This window comes from Podarcis erhardii, assembly GCF_964252035.2.
Source record: "Podarcis erhardii genome assembly, chromosome: 10".
Classification (NCBI taxonomy): Eukaryota; Metazoa; Chordata; class Lepidosauria; order Squamata; family Lacertidae; genus Podarcis; species Podarcis erhardii.
In genome coordinates this window covers 55,268,045-55,290,142 of record NC_138500.1, presented here as the reverse complement: position 1 = coordinate 55,290,142, position 22,098 = coordinate 55,268,045, and the positions used below count along the sequence as shown (strand labels likewise).

Here is a 22,098-nt window from a genome sequence, read left to right as displayed (position 1 = left end):
AAAGCAGCAAGCTTCAAGGTGAAAGGGTTTAAGACATAATATTCATAATTATCATTACCACTTACCCAAAAGTGTGTGTTGCAATTGCTAAATAATGCTTTACACCTGTGTGGAATTCTGACTGAACACCAAGCTCGCCTTTCAATACTCAAAAGTATAAGAAATCTGCCTGCATGCTTCTTCTTCTTCTTCTTCTTTTTTTTTTTAAAGAGGATGGAATCAATTTATCCATAAATGGAATCATGGAAGAAAGTAAGACACATAGGTCATTTGAAATGTAGCCAAGAAGAGGTTTCTGGATGTCAGTTGCTAAAAATTCTAAAAAAACATCTGGCATTTCAAATACGCCCAGTTTGATTTCAAGGCAGTCTGCGAACGAAAAGCATTACAAGTCTACTGATTGAAGTCATCTGCTTCACAATGCCTTCACGACTAAAATATTACTTCAGAGCAAAGTGTTATAAATGGTTGCAGGCCAGCCTCATGTTTGAAAAAGAAATCTTGCTTTAATCAGCTTGGAATGTTTCTAGGGACTCAAAAAGCTGGCTCTCTTTTATATTAAAGAGCACTGACCAAACCTCAGCTTCCTGGCTGCTGCCAATCAAATGTCTGGGGAAACAGAAGTGCTGAATATCATCTCTCCCTCTCAAGAAGAAGAAGAAGATCTGCACCATCAAATAATGTATTTATATGCTGCATGTTCTTACTGGAGGCTAAGATTTGAAGGGAAAATTACTGGGTGGGGAGGAACAAATTCTGAGAGGAATTGTGACCTGTCACTTAATATAATGGTGGCCAACACAGATAATGCAGCCACAATGACAGTGTCACATGTCCTGCTGCAAAAGGATGTGGTGGTATCATGTGCTGGCATCCTCGTGTGGCTACACAGTGCTACAGAGATGCAATGCAAACCAGGTGTGCTTCTAGACTCTTAGAGACACAACATCAGGAATATATGAGCAGGTGGCCACAATTCCTCTCGCCCCTGGCAAATGTCCCTGGCTTGAGGAGGACTGCCAGTAGACTCCAATCTAGTGTTATATCTTGAACACCCGCAGGTAGTGGTGAAGAGAAACCAAGGCAAAGATGCACAACCACATAGCTCACACAGATGCCTTCAGATACAAGCAAGCGGATATTCTTTGTTCTTTTGGCCCGACACCAAGATCCAGGACCGAGGGCGTTCTGGCAATTTTCTCACTGCGAGGAGCGAAGCTACAGGGAACCAGGCAGAGGGCCTTCTCGGTAGTGGCACCCACTCAGTGGAACGTCCTCCCATCAGATGTCAAGGAGACAAGGAGCTATACAATCTTTAGAAGACATCTGAAGGCCTGTATAGGGAAGTTTTTTAATGTGTGATGTTTTATTATGTTTTTATATGTGCTGGGAGCCACCCAGAACAGCTGGGGCAACCCAGTTATCTGGTACTACTGTCTTACTTGGCTACAAGTGATTGCCTAAGACAACTACAACTAGTAATAATGGGAAAATATACACAAAGAGGCTCCCCTGTTCAATGCCCGGCCAAATGCACAGATGTTGGAAGGGAGCGGAGTGGAACTGACCTTCAGAAAATCACATATACAGTGGTACCTCGGGTTACATATGCTTCAGGTTACAGACTCCGCTAACCCAGAAATAGTACCTCGGGTTAAGAACTTTGCTTCAGGATGAGAACAGAAATTCTGCTCTGGCGGCGCGGCGGCAGTGGGAGGCTCCATTAGCTAAAGTGGTACCTCAGGTTAAGAACAGTTTCAGGTTAAGAACGGACCTCTGGAATGAATTAAGTACTTAACCCGAGGTACCACTGTATATTCTAACACTTAAGCAGCTGTTGGAACCAGCAGCTGTTATGTGTAGGAGATTTTCATGCAGGTGAGCTTCAGTGTGACTGTGGCCTTAACCAAAGCCTTCTAACATTTATCCGTAACAAGACCATATGCATAGCTAGCTGGCACTAAACTATACATGTACTGGCAACATGGACTGGCTGAGGGAGACAAGGAACAGCAAGAAGCCTCATGTTTAGCAGGGAACTGCTTTTACTTAGGCTTCACTTTTTAGCATTCTTCCAAACAGATGATACATAAAAAAAAGAACGCTGTCAGGCATCTTAAGCCCAGTATCTCTGGCCCATGCTCTGTGAGTGCACACAAATGCTGGTGGGGCTTCCCATTGACTTTATTTGTGGAAATAGGTCTGCATAAGCGACAGGGATGCATGCAATTATTTGTTTCAGGCAAAGAAGCTATTCCGCGTGTGGGAATCCCATGCGCACCTCAGGCGTGGTGCACCACATTGGGAATGAGTGGGAGCTATGAATTGGTTCAAACCTGCGCTCAGCACTGGGAAAGCCTTGGGCAAACCACCACTTCTCAGCTTCATCTATAAAATGGGGATAACCATATTAGCTTGTTTTACAGGGCTGTTCTAAGGGCTACCGAGGGAATGTATATAAAGCCTCGATAGGTGTATTAAAATCATATATTGCAATGAAACACAGCACCAATGCAAGAGGTTAGAAATGTTTCTAATGGACAAAAGGCCTAGTTGGTATTAAAATGTGTTATTTAATTTTATTGCTTTACATTTTGATTTTGTCACTTTATGATTCCCACCCCCCCTGCCGCCCCACACAGAAAGCTACCCAGGCCATCTTTGAGAGAATTCCCACACATATAAGGGAATTCTGGTCTATCTTGCTAATGAGCAATTTTGACAATTACAAAATATAGAATTAATTTCGCTGGTACAAAATTACCCGAATGGCTAAGAATGTTGTCCTGTTATAAAAAAAACCAGGACTTTTTCCATTTTGTCCCATTTTCAATTGGTCTGTTGAACTGGGAAGATTTATTGAAATGGTGACTGGATGTTGATTTTCACTCTGAACTGGTTTCCAAGGCAGCCGCCACCAAACAACAAGGATCAAGAAATGCCCTGCAAGAAATGCCAAGTGGCACTTTGCAGTAAACGAACGGAACAGAAACTTTTACTTCTGCATATAAAGTGAGTGCTGCTTGCAATACAGGATTTTAAGCAAGTTTTCTCCTATTTTCATTGTTCAGGCACATCCCAGAGTTTTCCTACTCTCAAAAACCCCTTTTTAAAAAGGCAGACACATACCATTCTTATTTAAAGAGCAGCTGTCTGAATGGGAATGTTCCCCCCTTACTTTCCAAAAGGACGCAAATTTCTCTGCTTCAGTGCCAGCCTCTCCTTTCCTGAGGCAAACTATGTGATCACAGCATGCAAATGGGACCGCGAGGCAGTGACCTACTGACACGTTTTTATGGAGTTCACCAATGTCACAGACAGGGCAGAGCGAATTCTAACTCGGAACAAAGGTTTAACTAACAGGGGCTCAATAGAGCACCAACTGTATAGCTCTCGACATCTCCATGGTGAAGTTAATGGGAAACACAGACACTGGGAAAAAATCACAACCTCCGTCAAACACATAGAATTATACGCAGAGATTCCTGCATTGCAGGGGGTTGGACTAGATGACCCTGAGGGTCCCTTCCAACTCTGCAATTCTATGATTCTATCTATAAAAATAGATAAAATCAGGTAGCAGTTGTATATGTGGGAGAGATTAGCCTAATGTTAAAGGCATCCCTGGCACATGAATGCACTCAGTGAATTAGGCATTAAGACTGTATTTTGCAATTGCTCAAGCTCTAACCTCTGAGGCACTCAGGATTTGGGTAAGAGAATTATGAGCAATTTATTCTGGGCAGGCAGAAGAAGATTTTCTCAGAGATTGTTTATTTCAAGCTCATTGTCAAGAACCAATAACCCTTCTTTATGGGACATGAAATCTCACACAGATGCCATGTATATCATCTTACCTCCCTATCTCATCCCATTTTACCACATACCCAAAATAAATATCTTGCCATTTCTCTTCGCTGCATTATTCACCTACAGATGAAATAAAGACAACCCAAGAGGCCTTTAGTATCTAGGAGTTCACTTCTAACCTTTCTGCTTCAGGTTAACTTTTCAATGCAAGCATGGAGACATTCAAGGAAATTTGGCTGCAGTCCTACACCTGCTTACCTCGAAATAGGCTCCACTGAACTCACTGAGACTTCTGAGTAGACATGTGAAGGATTGCAATGTTAGAAAGTTGCTTTTCTGGGATTCAGAAGGCCTACGAATCCTCAAATCAAAGAGAGATAATGTGGTGCTGCTAGATGTTGTTAGACTCCAGCGCTCATCGACCTGTCTGATGGTTAGGGATAATGGGAGTTATAGCCCAACAATATCCGAAGGGTACCACACTGGCTACCCTGTTCTTAATGTTTCCATTTGCATCTTGAGTTTTGTGCAGGTATTCCTTGATCGCTCCACAGGAAAGGCACCTTATAGGAATACATTGGAATAACTTTTTAAAAAAATTAAAAAGAGCCAGCAAGGAAGTGACCAAAGACAAAACTTATATTTATTCATTTGTATATTCAAGGCAGCTCAGAAAATTCTTTAAAATGTGATCCTAGGAAACATGAGAAGGGAAATAATAAAGGTTGATTGCCTATATATCATATAGTCTCTTTACCACTGAATCCTTCTCATTTCCAGCTTGGTGCAATGTCTTCAACAACTGTTTGAAGAGCGACAGGGAATTATGCTCCTAATTTCTCCCCCGCCGATTACTATCTTCCCAGCTACTTTTCTCTTGTTCTTTTTTGTGTGGAACCAGAGAGTAAGTCTTGATAAAAAAAAAATGAAGCATGCACCACATCTATAAAGAAGTAGCCACCTTTGTCTGCAATGTCATTTTTGAAAATGAACATGCTCTATGAAGCAATTAAGAGCTATAATTATAGGAGTACATTCTCATTCAGCTCATAGGATGGCTTTGAATTAAGGTAAAGTATGTTCCAGCGAAAAAACCAAGTTATGGAATTTATGAAGAGAGCAAAGCGGCAGCTTTCAAAGATGGGAGAACCAGATGGATGTTTTTCAGATGTACTTTTCCACAGGTCTTCAGATTTCACACAAGATCAGGTAACGAGAAGAAGGTCTCAAGCCTGATATTTATGTTCACCATTGCATCAGGAAGCCTGAAATCACAGAGCATCAAAGCTCTCTGTTGGCCACAGTTAATGGAGTCAGTTTTCACCAGGACAGAACTACCAAAGAGCATCACTGAGATCAAAGGGGATGCACAGTTTTGCCTATTAGGATATGCTCAGTTGCCAGGACTGGAACGGATTAATCCACCCCACATTAAATTTCTTAAAATTTAGGAAGTGGGTTGGTTCCAGCTAATGGCAGGGACAATGTTTATGAAGAAGAGTTTCCTACCAACATACTACATGTTCTCTTCTATTTTTCTGGCCTCCAGATTACAGTGATACTTATACAACTACCACATAGCTTATGCCAACACTGGCATGTGTTTATTCTTATTACATTTTATCTTCTTCTGGAACGGGATCTCTTAAATCTTTCATAAACATTTATTTCCATTTATTTCTAAACAAAGAGGTTGCAGATGGCTGCGTAAGAGAGTAAATATATCATTCACAAATTTCTGTTCCTGGCCAAGGCCTGGACATAGTTTCTTGTTCTCTGCAACAACAGCTATTCTTGTACAGTGGTACCTTGGTTTAAGTACTTAATCCGTTCCGGAAGTCCGTTCTTAAACCAAAGCATTCTTAAACCAAGGTGTGCTTTCCCATAGCAGCGGGGGACTCAATTTACAAATGGAACACACTCAACAGGAAGCGAAACATGTTCTTATTCCAAGGCAAAGTTCACAAGCCAAAACACCTACTTCCGGGTTTGCAGCGTTCTTAATCCAAGTTGTCCATAAACTAAGCAGTTCTTAAACCAAGGTACCACTGTATACTGTATAACACACTCCTGCAGGTAAGATACCCACCTGAAAACATTTTCCAGGGTCTCAACAGATTTGTTTAAATGACAGATATGTGGTCTCTTATAATTTTCTGTAATCCCAAAACCTAACTGAAAGAGTCATACTTCCTCTAAGAGTGTGTGTGTGTGTGTGTGTGTGTGTGTTAACAAAAGCTGGACAACAGATTGACTACTTCAGCCTAATGCTTGCTAATTGTAACATCAAAGAAGCAAGCATACATTTATTCTTCCATGTAAAATATTCTGAAGATATATATGATGATGGAAAGAGCTATGTTGCTAAGCTATCACTTTCAGCACAAGTTTTAAACTGCCCTTAAAAGTGGCCTTTTGGGCAACAATTAAATATACAGTACCTTTATGAAGTGTCACAAAAAAGTTGGCTTGTAACCATAGACACTGGAAGTTGAATGCAACCCAAAAAACATCAGCAAGTTTCCTGGAGTTCCTTTCACTTGTGTGACACTGACCAATTATCTGAGACCTCTTTCATATACTAAAGGAGAAGCAGTGACATCTGAAAAACTAATATGGAGCAGATTATACACATTCTTGAAGAAATACATGAGTATAAAGTTGAATCCATTAACTATACTCCTTCCCTGATCATGTTTCCAGTGAATATACATTACTTTTTGTGCAAAATTACCACCACCCTACATGAAGTTCTGGCTAACCAGGATATTAAGAAATTTCCCCTCTATTTCATTTATTGAGATAGCTCACGCAGATTCAAAGTATTTATATTGAAAGTTCAGATGTGAACTGGATGGTGTTGGTGCATATGGAGTTGTACAGGTGTGTGACACAAGAACTGTTGCATTTATAGACTGGTAGCTCAAGTTCAAGTCCATGCTCTGCATGGACTCATTTGGTTTCCCTGGAAAAACAGTCACAATCTGGCCTATTTCTAGTGCTACGATAAGTATCCACACAAACCCCTGTGTTGCTAAAGAAAACGTCAACAACGTTTGGGCAACATGATGACCATATACATACGTAATAGACAATCTTTATAGAATTCTTTCAGACAATAGCAAGTTCAATGAATATATACTGAGCAGTGATTACAATATTACATGAGCACTGCTCTACAGCATTTTATATTTTCATTCACATATCTTCATTCGAAATAAGATGGGTTTATGAAACAATTTTTATATTCTCCCACCACGCTGATGAAGATCTACAAAACAGCAGTCAATATCCGGAATCTCTGTTCATTATATTACAAAGTTGGAATTTCTGTTGGACATTATATTACAAAGTTTGGTACCTCGCTACATTTAAAGGCTTTCAGAGACTTTGAGTCTAAGATTTCATTTTGAACTTGTTATTATTTGAAAGAATTCTATAAAGATTGTCTATTATGTATGTATATGGCCATCGTGTTGCCCAAACATTGTTGACTATTTCTAGTGCTGCCAGAGCCTGGCATTGGGACCTGAAACTCATCCTTCACCCAACCTGATGCCCTTCAGATGTTCTGGACTGCAACTCCCATCAACCTCAGTCAGCATGGCCAATGGTCAGGGATGATGGGAGTTATGGACCAAAACATCTGAAGGGTGCTAGGCTTAGGAAGGCTGCTCATGCAGCCTGGGGCTCAAGTGCTCAGGTTCCCTTCTTTCTTATATTCTCACTCTTCCAAAAGAAATAGCAAAATAAGACTGCGCAAATAGGCTATTAGCGTACATCAACAGTGCACACCAACATCCAATCTATTCACCAGCTTTCACTGCTGTGGGCTACAAAAAGTGAATGGAAGAACTATTTGAGCACCAGGCCATGAACCATGTTGTTTCGCTGCCCTGGAGCAATTGTAGGTTCTGGTAGGCTCCCCAGGTCTGGAGCTTGTAAGGTTACGTACTTCACTGGCAGACTTTGGGCTCTCAAATTTCAGTGGCGCCCTGTGTGATGCTGAAATTCGGGCCTTCCAGCACTTGCACCCCATTCTATGCGCCCCCTATGGTCGACCCATTCATGCCACCCTAAAACCGCCTCTGCTTACTTCATAGGAATGTGATATAACTCCACAGTAGGTTGACTTCAGTGTGTAGACCCTTCCTTCTTTCCTCTGATAATCTGTGTGGTTTATCAATAGGCTTTTAAACTTAACAGAGCAAAGAGTGCATGCTCAGGGTGCATAACAGCTAAGGTGTGCTCTTATGTAGAAAGGTTTGCTGCTGATGGGGATCACGTGAGCACATGTGGGGATCCACTAAGAGAAGGTCAGCAGTGCGCCCAAGTGGATTGTGTAGCTGAATGAGAATTAAGTAAATACAGAGGTACCTCGGGTTACAGACGCTTCAGGTTACAGACACTTCAGGTTACAGTTCTACGCTAACCCAGAAATAGTACCTCAGGTTAAGAACTTTGCTTCAGGATGAGAACAGAAATTGCGCAGCGGCGGCGCAGCCACAGCGGCAGGCCCCATTAGCTAAAGTGTTGCTTCAGGTTAAGAACAGTTTCAGGTTAAGAACGGACCTTCCAGAACAAATTAAGTTCTTAACCCGAGGTACCACTGTAGACTAAATCAACAATAATAAGAATGTTAAAACAAGATTATAAAAAGCATTAAAATGTTTATTGCTTTTAAATAACACCACAGCACCAGAATGTTCATACATTCTGGCCCTCTCTTAGGTAGAACCTATCCCAGCAAGAAGTCAGAGATTAATTCCTGTCATTAATGACTAGGGCAGAAATGTCTCTATTTCCCCATCTTCTACCTTATTTTGGCACCTATGCACGCCATAAAATTGAATAAAATCGTGCAACAAACCTACTTCAGTTCAGCACACTTTTTGCTCCAGCTTTAGAAAATGCCTACTCAATTAAGACTTGGTTTTTCTAAAACAGCCTGCCCCCTCCAACAAATCTAAGTAACCAGTGCAGAGTATTTCGTTCCAAACAGCTCAGGTGCTGCAAACATTCAAGTTGCCATCCTAAACTTACAGAATAAAAATAAAAATGGTAAAACAGGTGAAAACCCTTAGGGAGTTGCACTGCTTTTAATGTCGGCACATCACAGAATTAGAGAACACTTAAAAGAGATCTGTTTGTCCGTACATATTGAACTGTACACACTAACGCAGAATCCATCACAGCAAGCACAGATTAACTCCTGTTTGGTAATATTTGGGCATATCTAGAGAACAAAGAATCTGAATTTGGGGGAGGGAAAAAAACCACCTGGAAGGACTGGTGGAGCGAGAGATTGTGCTAGGGACAAGAGCCTAACATTTTCTCCATTTCCTCTTGTCATTCAGACTTTACTGTATACTTTTGGTTTTATTTTCGGCACAGCTTTCCCAGACTCATAGAATCATAGAACTGTAGAGTTGGAAGGGACCTGGGGGTCATCTAGTCCAACCTCCTGCAATGAGGGAATTTTTACCCAACGTGGGGCTCGTACCCATGAGCCTGAGCTTCAGAGTCTCACGCTTCACTTTTACCTACTTACTAGGGAGTACGCCCCATTAAACACACAACGACCTAGTTCTGAGTAAACGTAAGTAGGACTTGCCCTGCCAGGATTGTGGAACCTACCGATAACCACAGTCTCAGCCAAGTCCCTCCGGGCCAATGCTTTTAAAAACAAAAACAAAAAAAAATTATTTGCATAGTAGCAATATAACAACAACAACAATATCTCTGCAGCAGCGCCCTCTCCCCTTCAATATTACGAAGGAGGCGCATTCTACTATCCAAGGATGAACTTGAGACGGAGAGGGGTGTGTGGGGGGAAAAAAATAGGTTTGGGATCTTACAAACCGAGGAGGAGAACAATAGCAAGCAGCAAGCAAGAGTGTCAGGGGCGTTGGCCAGCGCGGACAGGTAACTTTAGCCGCCGGCCTCGCTCCCTCCGCGCCCGCGCTGAAGTTGCGCGCTGCTTCCTTACCTTCTTGATCTTGCTTTCCAGATCCATGTTGGATCCCCAGCGCGCGCACGCGAGATCCGGGGCGAGGGAGACACTCAGAGCACAAATGCCTTCCTCCCTGCTGCTGTTGCTCCCTGACAGTCGGATGTGGTTAGAAAGGAAATGAGCGCAGGGAGGCTCACTTCGCTGGCTCGCTGGCTCGCCCCGGGGAGCTCCAGCTGCGAGCGAGCGCGCTCAAACTTCCGCTCTCCTGCGGCAGCGGCGAAAGGAACAAAGGAAGCCCGGCAGCCAATGGGCGCGCAGCTGCTCGCAGGTCCGAGAGCCAATCGCGACGCCCACCAGCCCCAGACCTTTGCGCCAGAGAAGGGGCGGCTCTTGCGCGGACGCGCAGCCACCCGGGCGCAACTGGGGCTGAAGCGGCGCCTTCCTGATGCGTGGAAGCGGAACTCTTTGGCTTCGCTGCCGAGGCGTTCAATGAATGAGCTGCCTGATCAGGTCACGGCAAAGGTATTTGCTGACGCAGCCTGCCAAGGGCTTCCAAGCCTCAGTCCTCTCGGTCTCTCGTGGGGTTAAAGGGCGGGGAAGGGGGGAGAGCAGTTTATTACAATTATGAGCTGGTGGCTGATAAGAAGATAATCCCCTATTCAAAAAGTGTTCCCGGAGGCTCTGTGATTTATAGCGTCTGGAAAATGAGTATGTTTTGCTCTCACTGGAAAAAAAATAAAAAACGTTCCTTTACTTATTTTTCTCAATTGAAACTGGCTGCAGGAGCAGTAGGCATCTAATTTTTATCCCTGAAGCTCAGTGGTATATGTGTGTATGTGTGTATAATATATACCATATTTTTTGCTCTATAGGACGCACCAGACGCACCTAGTTTTGAGGGGAGGAATACAAGAAAAAAAATATTTTGAATCCCAGAAGCCAGAACAGCAAGAGGGATCTGACTTCTGGGATAGCATCTTGCTGTTCTGGCTTCTGGGATAGCCACAAGAGGAGAGCCTTCATCCAGCTGCCCTGCAGAGGCTTCAGGGGCTATCCAAAAGCCAGAATAGCTAGAGGGAGCGCAGCTAGCTTCGCGCGAAGCCTCCGCAGGGCACGGGGAGCCTTCATCCCCATCCCCTGCGGAGGCTTTGCGGGGCTATCCCAAAAGCCAGAATGGAGAGGGAGCACTGCGCAGCGCTCCATCTCCCTGTTCTGGCTTCTGGGACAGCCCCGCAAAGCCTCCAGAGGGCAGCGGGATGAAGGCACCCTGCTGCCCTACGGAGGCTTAGCTGCACAGCCTGCATTCGCTCCATAAGACGCACACACATTTCCACTTACTTTTTAGGAGGGAAAAAGTGTGTCTTATAGAGCGAAAAATACGGTATATACATACATACACATATGTTGCATGCACAAGGTCCCAGGTTCAATCACAGGTATGTTCAGATAGGGCAAAGAGAGTAACCTGTCAAAATCCTGGAGAGACACTGTCAGTCATTGTAGACCACCAGCAGTGAATCTCTGGACCAGCACGGGTCTTGCTCAGCGCTTGAAATTCACCAGGTACATTCTGCACCTGGCTATCATCCACTTGTGTCCAGATGAAGATGCCCAGGTGCCAGGATAGCGCCTTACATCTCCACCATCTGGAGGTGCATGCCTGGGGATTCTTGGACCACACACTATCAACACATCCTACAGAATACCGTCAGTTATATTTTATCTGCACAATTGGAATGAATTTCCGGGACCCAAAAGTCATATTCAAAAATATGACTTTCGAGCCGTCTGGCCCAAAAATGACAACTAGGGATTCTGTAACCCTGGTTTATGGAGCCATTTGGCGCTTAGCTTATATATCTGAGTTTCTAACATTGGACTCTCGCTGTCTGTAAGGCCATTCAACACTACCATTACCACCTGATGACATCAGATGCAGAGCAGGTTCGGACAGGGACCAGGTTATGAAAGAACAACGAGGAGCTTAAAGTGAGCTGCTGATTCTTCCTTTGCAAGCGGAGCTCCTTGTCACTACTGCAGACCTGCTGAACTAAGATGGACCAATGGTCTGACTCAATATAAGGTGGATCCTGTGATACTAAAGCTGCAAAGTCAGCCAATTTAAGTTCCAATTTTCTTTCCCTGCTCCGCCTTACAACGGGATCCCATGCATGTTTTCACCAAAGTAAGCCCCGCTGGCCTCATATTTGGGTAACAGTAAACCATGGTTAACATTAAGCATGGTTAAATGTTAGGCGCCTGGCACCTCAACCCATGGTTTACTATGTCACAGAATAGTTAAAAGCACCAGTAAGAGCTGCTGAGCCTTAAAAGTGGTTTTACTTGTGGCTCTGTAGCTTTGTGGCAGCAACAGCTCCTTAATCATAGTTAATTAGGAGGCCTGGGCTTGAATGTACTGCTAAGCTATGGCCAATATTGACTAATGTTTACAGACCAACTATAAACCTTGGTTAGGAACATAGCATTATAGAGTTGGAAAGAACCACAAGGGCCATTTAGTCCAAGCCTCTGCAATGCAGGAATCTATGCCCAATGTTAATAAGCCACAGTTAAGCTGCTGACTTGGGTTCACACATAATGCTAAACCATAGAATAATCAATCATTTAGCATTATGTGCAAACTAGGCCACTGACTCAGTGCAACATATTCCCAAATGAGCACACAAAAGTAGAGGCTGCAAAACTAAGCATGCTTTTTGAGGAGTGAACCCCAGTAAAACTTATTTTGGTTTGAGTTGCCTTTTGGGGCTAAAGGTCTAGACTTGTTCACTGGCAGTCTTTTCCTGAAAGATAATGAAAGGTGACTAAAAAGTGATGCTATTTACATTTTATTTCTGTTTAGAAAAGAGGTGGGAGCAAATAGCACGGCTAGGAAGTTAATCTTTCAGCTGGATCGATAAAAAGCATTGTTACAAAACCAGGCTTCTGATTTATGTCCTACAAGACAAGGTAAATTCTCTGGCCTTTACATAATTTGGTATGCTAACAACCCTTCCCAGGCATAAATACTACCAAACATACAGCTGTAGGGTGTTAAAAGTATTAGGAAAGAATGTACAAATTACATCTACTAACGTTTTGGGAGAACTCCAAAACTCACAGTTGGGCCATACCTTTATTAGGCATTACCAAATTGTCAAAATAGTGGCAAGCTTTAGAGGTCTCTAGAGGTCTCCATCAGGCACGATGCAACAAAATGTGGTGGGAGGGAAAATAAGGAAAAACCAAAATTATTTTGTTCCAGTATGAAGATAGCAAGCTGAATAGGTCTCTGCTAGGTGCTGCAGATATCAGGTTGCATACCTAGGATTCTGGAATAAAGAAGCAATGGTCTCCTCATTTTTTTAAAAAAAGAATAACTCAAAGCCTGGCTGTGAAAGGGATCGCCCAATTGTGGATTTCTTTTTATTTTCTTATAGACCAACATTTTTCTTGCGGGCCTTTGCTTTTTATGAAACTTTTTGAAGTAAGCCCTACTACTCAAATTCTGTATTGCGCTTGTGTCAGTGAAGTGTCCAACACAGAGCTGATGTGACGGTTTTGGAGTACAGTACAGTGGTACCTCTGGATGCGAATGGGATCCATTCCGGAGCCCCGTTTGTATCCTGAAGCGAACGCAACCCGCGTCTGCGCGGGTCGCAATTCGCTGCTTCTTCTGCACATGTACGTGACATCATTTTGAGCGTCTGCGCATGCAGTGAAACCCGGAAGTAATGCACTCCGTTACTTCCGGGTCGCCACAGAGCGCAACCTGAAAATGTTCAACCTGAAGCATATTCAACCCGAGGTATGACTGTATTCAGCTGCTTGAGCAGAGAGCCAATCATCCACCTTCTGTGACGGAAGGGAAAGTTGTCAGTTTGGCTGATATTAAAACCTCACACAGGGGAGCTGGGAAGAGGTCCTGAGAGGCAAGAAGGCTCAAGAAACAATATAGTCAGAGAGAGAGAGAGATGAACTTGAGGAAAAGGTCAAGGATATTACAGAATGGAGTGGGGAAGAAGCTAATGAGAGAATAGACTTTACAAGTAACACAACACTTCATGGTGCAGAGGGAGGCTAACCAAAATGTGTGAGGGAAGTGAAATAAAAGAGGTAGTGGTATGAAAAGCAAGAACCTGGGTAGGCAATAGCTTCCCACTATGTGGGCAGGGACTGATTCAGAGACAGCCAGCACCTCCCCCCGCCCCGGCATTGCTCTAATTCTGTAGAAAGAACTGTGCAGTCAGTCCACACCCACATGGTTGGATCATTTAAACAAGAATGGGGAACCTGTGACTCACCAGATACTGCTGCATCACAACTCTATGGGCAGCTTGATGTAAATCTCTGACCTTTGGATATGCGGACTTGGGGGTGATGGGAGTCGGAGTCTGAAATATACTCAGAGCCGAGTGTGGATTTCATGCTCTTTATTCAGCTCATAGTGGTGAGGAGGAATGAAAGTTCCCCCAAAATATCTGCTTTATATACATTATTTACACAATGGGCCACATGTGATTGGCTAATTCTGGGATTCTCCTGTAGGCCAATCAGGTTGCGGATTCACTTCCACCTGGAGCTGGATTGGGTGACTTCCACCTGGAGCTGGATTGGACCAGTCATACTGCTGCATTGTTCTAGGACCAATCAGACTGCTGCATTCTGGACCCTATTGTTCTAGGACCAATCAGACTGCTGCCTTTTGGATCCTATTCAACTCAGTACATAACAGAGTCCAACAGCATCCAGCAGGTTCCCTCTTCTTGATTTAGATGCTAGGCCAGCTGTACAGCATCTGCTTGTGAAAAAGCTGCTTTGGCGCAGTTGGGATAATAGCTAAGAGGCACTTTTGAGTGTTGAAGATGGAAGAATATGGAATTGTGGGAAGTATGGCTGCATTCAGGCAGCACCCCCCCCCCAATTTTCCTAACGTTCCCTTACCCACAATTCCCACATTTCATGTGATCTTTTACTTGATGTAAATGCTACATCTGGAAATCTGCTTGAACTCAGGTGGGTAGACATAAGCTGAAAATTAAAGAACAGGATGCCTCTGAGCCTAGGAATTTGTGACTGGTGCCAGAACAAAACTAACAAGTCCTTTCAAACAAAGCACACCCGCCTCCCCACATTGTCCCAGCAGCCTGATTTAATGCAGGAAAACTTTCGGTTGTTGCCATTGCTAAATAATTGGGAGTCAGAAACCCTTGCTGATCTGTGATGAATCACTCAGGTCTGCATCTAATGTAGTAGCTATTGATCTTCAGCTCTCCCCTGTTGAACAAGATTACACCCTCCATTCATTTGTTTGTTCCTCCGCTGCAAGACTCTTACAGCTTTATCTGCTGCTTGTGATTAATCCATTTCCCCACATCTCTCTAAGTGAAACTTTGTCATGTCATCTCCATGTCAGGAAAAGCTTTTAAGCCAGGGGTGGCTAAGCTGTGCCCCTTCCAGATGTTGAACTACAGCTGCCACATCCTTTGCCGTTAGCCAATCTGGATGTTCCTGGTGGCAGATGTAGTTCAGCAACATCTGGAAGAGGCCCACAGGTTAACCACTCCTGCATTAGCTGTTAAATTTCTACACGCCACGCAGCCATTGGAGATCTTTCAAAAATGAGCTTGCAATTCTGCTCTCTGAACAAGTAAACAGCTGGAGAATCTGTGAGTTCAGGCTCACCAATGCTGTGGTGTTAAGGCTGCAGTTACATAAATGCATACCTAATTTGCAATAAGTCCCATTTGAATTTGGTGGGACTCATAAGTGGGAAGAGTGCTTTTGCATTCAGGCCCTGCATTTTCACAGGCATCAGTTGGGAACCATGCAAAGAGGAACTTGACCTATTGGACTGATCCAGCAGGCTTCCTAGTTATGAGTAAAGGTGCTAGGATGAGGCCATCATACTGTTGTTCTGCTGGTGCTAGTGATGTGTTAATTGTGCAACGAGTAAAAGAGAGAGAAAGAGAGAGTCGGTAATAAAGTGTAAATGAAAGAAGAAGTGAAATTGAAGCAGGTGACATTTTAACATGATAGAAACCAGAGCAGGCTGTGTTTATGAGCACCAAAGTGGGAAGATCTGTATTGCTCTGTTCAAAGAACCAGAAGAAACTCTAGAGCAACTGCAGAGCTCTCAATTATTTGACTCCATCAAATAGCAGGAAAAGAAATGGCATTCAAAAATTATCAAAGGGGAGAGCCAGTATGGTGTAGTGGTTAAGAGCGGTAGATTTGTAATCTGGGGAACCAGGTTTGCGTCTCCGCTCCTCCACATGCAGCTGCTGGGTGACCTTGGGCTAGTCACACTTCTCTGAAGTCTCTCAGCCTCATTCACCTCACAGAGTGTTTGTTGTGGGGGGAGGAAGGGAAAGGAGAATGTTAGCCGCTTTGAGACTCCTTCGGGTAGTGATAAAGTGGGATATCAAATCCAAACTCTTCTTCTCTTCTTCATGTGTGGTGTGCAGGGTGTATGAGCTTATCTTACCTTTCAAGGGGTCAAGAGGTGTTTGCGACTGGCCTTTATTTATTTCTAGACATTATCTCACTACTGATCTGCACTCTGCAGAGTTTCTAGGTGCCCATCATTCAGTTAAAGCCCATGGGAAGATACCAAGAGGTAAACATTCTCATGGGCACCACCGAAAGGAGCGTCTCCACCCCCATTGTTCAGCCCAGAAACCAAGACCCAGAACCAAGGACCTTCTGGTGGTTCCCTCACTGCGAGAAGTGAGGTTACAGGGAACCAGGCAGAGGGCCTTCTCAGTAGCGGCACCCACCCTGTGGAACACCCTCCCATCAGATGTCAGAGAGATGAGTAACTATATAACCTTTAGAAGAGATCTGAAGACTGCCCTGTATATGGAAGCTTTTAAATGTGCAATGTTTTATTACATTTTTCTATATGTTGGAAGCCGACCAGAATGGCTGGGGTGACCCAGTCAAATGGGTGGGTTCAAATTATTGCTATTGCTATTGAGGGCCATTTTTAGATCAGGAAGCTCGGGCAGTTACAGAGGTTGCAGAGCACTGGTGAAATATATACTGGAAAGGAAAATATACACACCATCCTCAGTCACCCCAATTATAAGTTCAGCGGCCCACACCTACTGAAGTCCTGAAGAGCCCTGAGACTGAGGCAGAAGAGCGGAAGCCTCTTTCACAGGGAAAGGAAACTTTGGACAGATTGTGGCCCGGCGCTGTTTGAGTCAGAGAGACACAAGACAAACTGAGGGGAAAAGGCAGAGAATGGCCTTTGAAAATGGACAATGAAAAGCATCCTAGGTGGTACTTTTCCCCTAAGCCTAATGGTGACATCAGGTCACAGTACTCTTTGCAACTGCAGTAAGGAAGGGAAGAGTTAAAACTTCCTATGTGCTGTGGTCCCAATGAAAATTCAATCTCACACTTAGTATTAAAGAAAACCCTCCCTGCGTATTTGATATAACATCTAGTTATACTGTAAGAGTGCCTCTCCGGCAGGTCTGATATGCATCAGTAGATGTGTTGTTTGCAGCAGTGCTGTTACGTGATGTCTCCACCTAGGCTCAACTTGTACATTTTTAAACAAATAAGTTCAAATATTCCAACAGTGCCTTAAATCTCTTGTAACCACTAAAAGAAGCCGAACCTGAGATATCTCTCTACTCAGTGAAAGCAGGACTGCCCTAACAATGTAAGCAGAATTTTTAAAATGCTAGCAATTCTGAGAACGTCATAAGCTGCCAAGTACCAAAATAAAAGTTTAATTTGATTGTTATGGTGCTTGAACTCTGATCTCGCAGTCATGACTATCCTATTAGAAGAGGGCTGGGGAAACTCAAGCTGGGGGTGGGTGGGGTGAATGTGGCCCTCCAGGCATTTCTGCCCGGCCCTCAGTGGTTTTCCTAGGTCTCTTGCTTGACTGGATAGATGAAGCACAGGGGTCTCTGTGTGTACAGAAACTAGCTTAATATGCAAAGGTAAAATTCACATTAAATGCTCTGACCTCCTCCCCTACTGGGATGCGGTCCCTGGAAGGTCAATCAGACTGGAATATGGCCCTCAGACTGGAAAATGTCCCCCACCCTCATCTTTAGGTTAGCTAAAGGTATTTGTGAATCCAACTAAAAGCGGAAGACTGGAGGAGGTTGTAAGAAAGATGCAAAGTTTAGCATTCCTCTCCAAGTAAGGTGACATTTATTACAAGGATGATATTTTATTGGATACACCATGTGCCTTGTGAATATGGAACCGAATTCCTTTGGCAATACTGTTTACTTATAAGGTAAGCAAAACTATACTTATATCGTTAGTTTTTAAAGTGCAACACTGTCTTTTGGGCGTTTTTTTTTTTTTTTTAAAGAAATAATCTTAAGTGTAGAATAAATACAGAAGTCTTAAACATATTTAGGGTTCAGACCCCAAAAGGATTTTTTAAAAAATAAAAATCTGTTCTGGTACAACATCCCTGAGAGCAGCACCAGATTCCTCATTACTGGACAAAGATACTACTGTCACTCATTTATTTCCCCCAGACTTTAGCTTTTGACCCCAAAAGTCCAGGTATTTAGAAGTATTTGGGGAAAATCAAGTTTTAGAAGCATCGTAGTTTACTTCAGATAAACACGGCAAGTCGCTTAATACCAAATAAGGCCAGATAACATTTCTTGGCTCGGCGAAGAAATTGTGCAACAAATTATCATGACATCACATTCCTCTGCACTGTCAACGGAAGCATCTGCCATAATAAATGTGAGAAATTATTCCAGTGAAAGGCAACGAGGCTCATGTTTGTCAAAGCATCTCTTGTTGCTGCTTCTCTTGTTTCTTACACAATCCCCTTACATTTTCCCAGTACCCGTGCCAGCGCTGCAGGTGGTGCATAGCCAACAGCTACCGTACCACTTCTGTTGCTGCTACTGCTGCTACAAGATATTCCCCGTTTGCCTCTTCCCATTTTTTGAGTCTGTTGGGATGGATGTGGCAGCAGCATGCAATGCATTTCTTGGAGGCCGGATCTGTCGCCCCGTGGATCTTTGCTGCCTGAGGCAGTTGCCTTGCCTTGCCTCATGGGTTGGCTGGCCCTGTGTTGAGCCTAAGTTTTGTTGTGGGAAGCCATGCTGGGTGAGCCTGGTGGATTTGGGGCCCAACAACACCTGGAACATAGCTGTCAACTTACAGATTTGAAAATAAGGGACCAGCAGCCAAAATAAGGGATGTTCAACTTCTGAGCCCCTCCGAGCCAAAGGCAGAAAGCCCAGCCAGCAGCCAAACAAAGCCTCAAGCGGTGGTTCCCACAGCGCAGCAACCCGGCAAAGGGGATGCAGCAAGGAAAACCACCGTCACCTCTCCGCTGGGAAGCGCTGAGCAAAGGCGAGTCCCCAGGCAACGCGGCCGATTTGATTGGCACAAGGCATGCAAGCTCCACCCCCCCAGTCGTTCTTAGACTCCTTATTGGGTGAGCAATGCAGCCAAGCAACACAGTTGGAGCCTCCCTCCTCCCTGGCCGGCAGGGAGGGAGGGAGAGGAGCTGCTTCCTTTGAAACCCGGGAAATTTAAGGGACATCATCAATAAGGGACAGCAGCGGGAAACGGCGCTGGGATAAGGGACTTTCCCACCAAATAAGGGACGGTTGACAGCTATGACCTGGAGGTTCCCCAGACCTGCTTAAGGGGGGGGGGGAGAGAAGCAAATAAGTCCCAAATTTTGCTTCTGATACAGGCCATAGAGCTGGTTTCCTTTTTCGCAGAAGCCTCCCATGGCAATTCAGAAAATGTAATTTTATTTAGTTGTGTGGTCTTCCGGAGAGCCTGTCTGGAAACTTAAAATGGCTCCCACCTGAACTCTCCTCACAGAAGAGCATGTTGCTGGCTGGCCCAATAACTTCCAGTTTATGAATAGCCTGCACTCCCTGTTGGGTGCTGTAATAACCACAGCTATTTTCCTGGAGCTACTTAAAAGCAGATTTCAATAATCGCTAAAAGTGATTTACTCTGGCACAATCAGCAAGCCCTTGCTTTAAATAATGTGGGGAAGAAACAAACGGCCCCTGAGCATCATGGGAAATCTCTGAGCACTGACATAACCGAGGGGAAGGTATTTCCAATGTCTGGCACGAAGGCGCCCTGAGACGACGGAGGTTTCGCTTGCTGGACCCTGCAATAGAGACATCTCTCATGATAGGATGCTTGAAGGCAAAGGCTTTTTATTGTAGACAGTGTAAGCTCCTTTAATGCACTCTCTGGCTCAGTGAAATATTGAATTCTTAGACTTCTATTAAGCTTCTCTTGGGGCTCCGGAGAGGATACATTTCTCCACAGTGAGCTGCCTAAGCTGCTTATCAGGCTATGCCTTCGTCTATCCATGTCATTTTCAAATGATATTTCCATTTACTTTTGTGTGCAGATGAATGAATTTAAAACCTCCCCTGTGTTCTTGTAAGCAGCGCTCTTTTGAATTCCGTTTACCCCCCACTTCTAAAAAGTTGGCTATTAACTGTGGCTCTCTAAGGCACTGTGCATACCTAACTTTGCAATTGATGGGACTTGCTTCCAAGTAAAGCAAGTTAGGATCACACTTTTAAAGGGAGGGGGATATATATCCTTTCCAAAAAAAAAAAAAAAAAAAAGTACAAGGGCACAGTCTGGAGTGTGCATTTTTGGCTGCAGTCCTAAAATCTCAGGAGTATGTTCCATTGAACTAAGTGGGAAATCATTAGTAAATGTGTAAAGGATTGTAATATAAAGCCCGTTTGGCCCCTGTGTCTGGAGGGTGTTTTAGTGTCATTTGATGTTCAGAGGCACCAAAGGACTAAGGAATGGTTCTTCCTTTCCTTAGATCAAGCTTCTTCCACTCCAGATGTTGTTGGCTCACATATCCCATCAGCCCCAGGCCACATTAGGTTGAAGGACCGTCTCCACCCCCATCGTTCTGGACACTGAGATCCAGCGCCAAGGGCCTTCTGGCGGTCCCCTCTCTGTGAGAAATTAGGTCACAGGGAACCAGGCAGAGGGCCTTTTCAATAGTGGCACCCGCCCTGTGGATGTCAAGGAAATAACTGCAGTCATACCTCGGGTTGAAGTAGCTTCGGGTTGAGCATTTTCAGGTTGCGCTCCGTGGTGACCCGGAAGTAACGGAGTGTATTACTTCCGGGTTTTGCCACTCGCGCATGCGCAGATGCTCAAAATGACGTCGTGCACACGCGCAGATGCACGGACGCGGGTTGTGTTCGCTTCCCCATTCCCCATTCGCTTTGTGTGAATGGGGCTCCGGAACGGATCCCGTTCGCATCCAGAGGTACCAATGTATCTGACTTTTAGAAGACATCTGAAGGCAGCCCTGTTTAGGGAAGTTTTTAAGGTTTGATGTTTTATTGTGCTTCTAATATTCTATTGGGAGCTGCCCAGAGTGGCTGGGGAAACCCAGCCAAATGGGCGGGGTTTAAATAAAAAAATTATTATTATTATTATTATTATTATTATTATTATTATTAGACTGCGTTCCTCTTTCTTTGGCAGCCAGACCATAATTGGGAATCAGGTCTCCCCTCTTGGAAAGACATCCCTAAAATAACTTGAAGTTTGTACTGGTTATTAAGATATATATACAGTGGTGCCCCGCAAGACGAATGCCTCGCAAGACGAAAAACTCGCTAGACGAAAGAGTTTTCCGTTTTTCGAGGTGCTTCGCAAGACGAATTTCCCTATGGGCTTGCTTTGCAAGATGAAAACGTCTAGCAACTTTGTTTCCTTTGTCTTAAAACCGTTGAAACCAAGGGTGCATTGCTTGAAGAGGTGCAGTTGCAACTTAACTTCAAGGAGCAACTCATAGCACGCGATTTGGTAGCCTTTTTTCAGGTTTTTGAGGACTTTGCTGATTTTTGAAGCTTTTCCAAAACTTCTTTTGCATCCATTTGGTAAGTTAAACTTTTAAAACTTTTTTTCGGGGGTTTTGGATTTCTGCTGTTTTTTTTAAAAAAAATTCTGGGTTTGAATTTGTGTGTGGTGGGTGGCTGGGGGAACAGTTGAGGAGGGGTTTGCAAGAATCTGGGAGCTTGTGGGGTTTTTTTTTTTAATTTTTCTGATTTTCTGTGACCATTGGGCCATGTTGTGTTTTTTTTAAAAAAAAATTCTGGGTTTGAATTTCTGTGTGGTGGGTGAAGTTGCTGCTCATCTGGTTAGAAGAGAAGCAGCGTGCAGGGGACACAGTGACCGAGGCTGTCATTTGTGAGAAGGCCAAGGCCTTGCACGCAGACCTCGTCCGGGAACAGCCAGGAACCTCAGGCGAGCCAGAAGTCTTCAAGGCAAGCAGAGGTTGGTTTGACCGGTTCAAGGCAAGATCTGGAATCCACAGC

At 44.1% G+C, this 22,098-nt stretch overlaps 1 protein-coding gene and 1 long non-coding RNA gene across 2 annotated transcripts in view; one reads left to right on the top strand and one right to left on the bottom strand.

The window, feature by feature from the left end:
- Positions 1–9,953, bottom strand: part of TES (testin LIM domain protein) — a 28,266-nt gene extending 18,313 nt beyond the window's left edge. Inside the window, exon 1 of the mRNA XM_081878072.1 lies at positions 9,800–9,953. Within this exon, the coding sequence (XP_081734198.1) occupies positions 9,800–9,826 (27 nt within the window). The 5' untranslated portion in view covers positions 9,827–9,953. The remainder of the gene's footprint in view (positions 1–9,799) is intronic.
- LOC309350931 overlaps positions 1–22,098 on the top strand; it is a 412,768-nt gene that overhangs the window by 257,022 nt on the left and 133,648 nt on the right. The window lies entirely within an intron of this gene.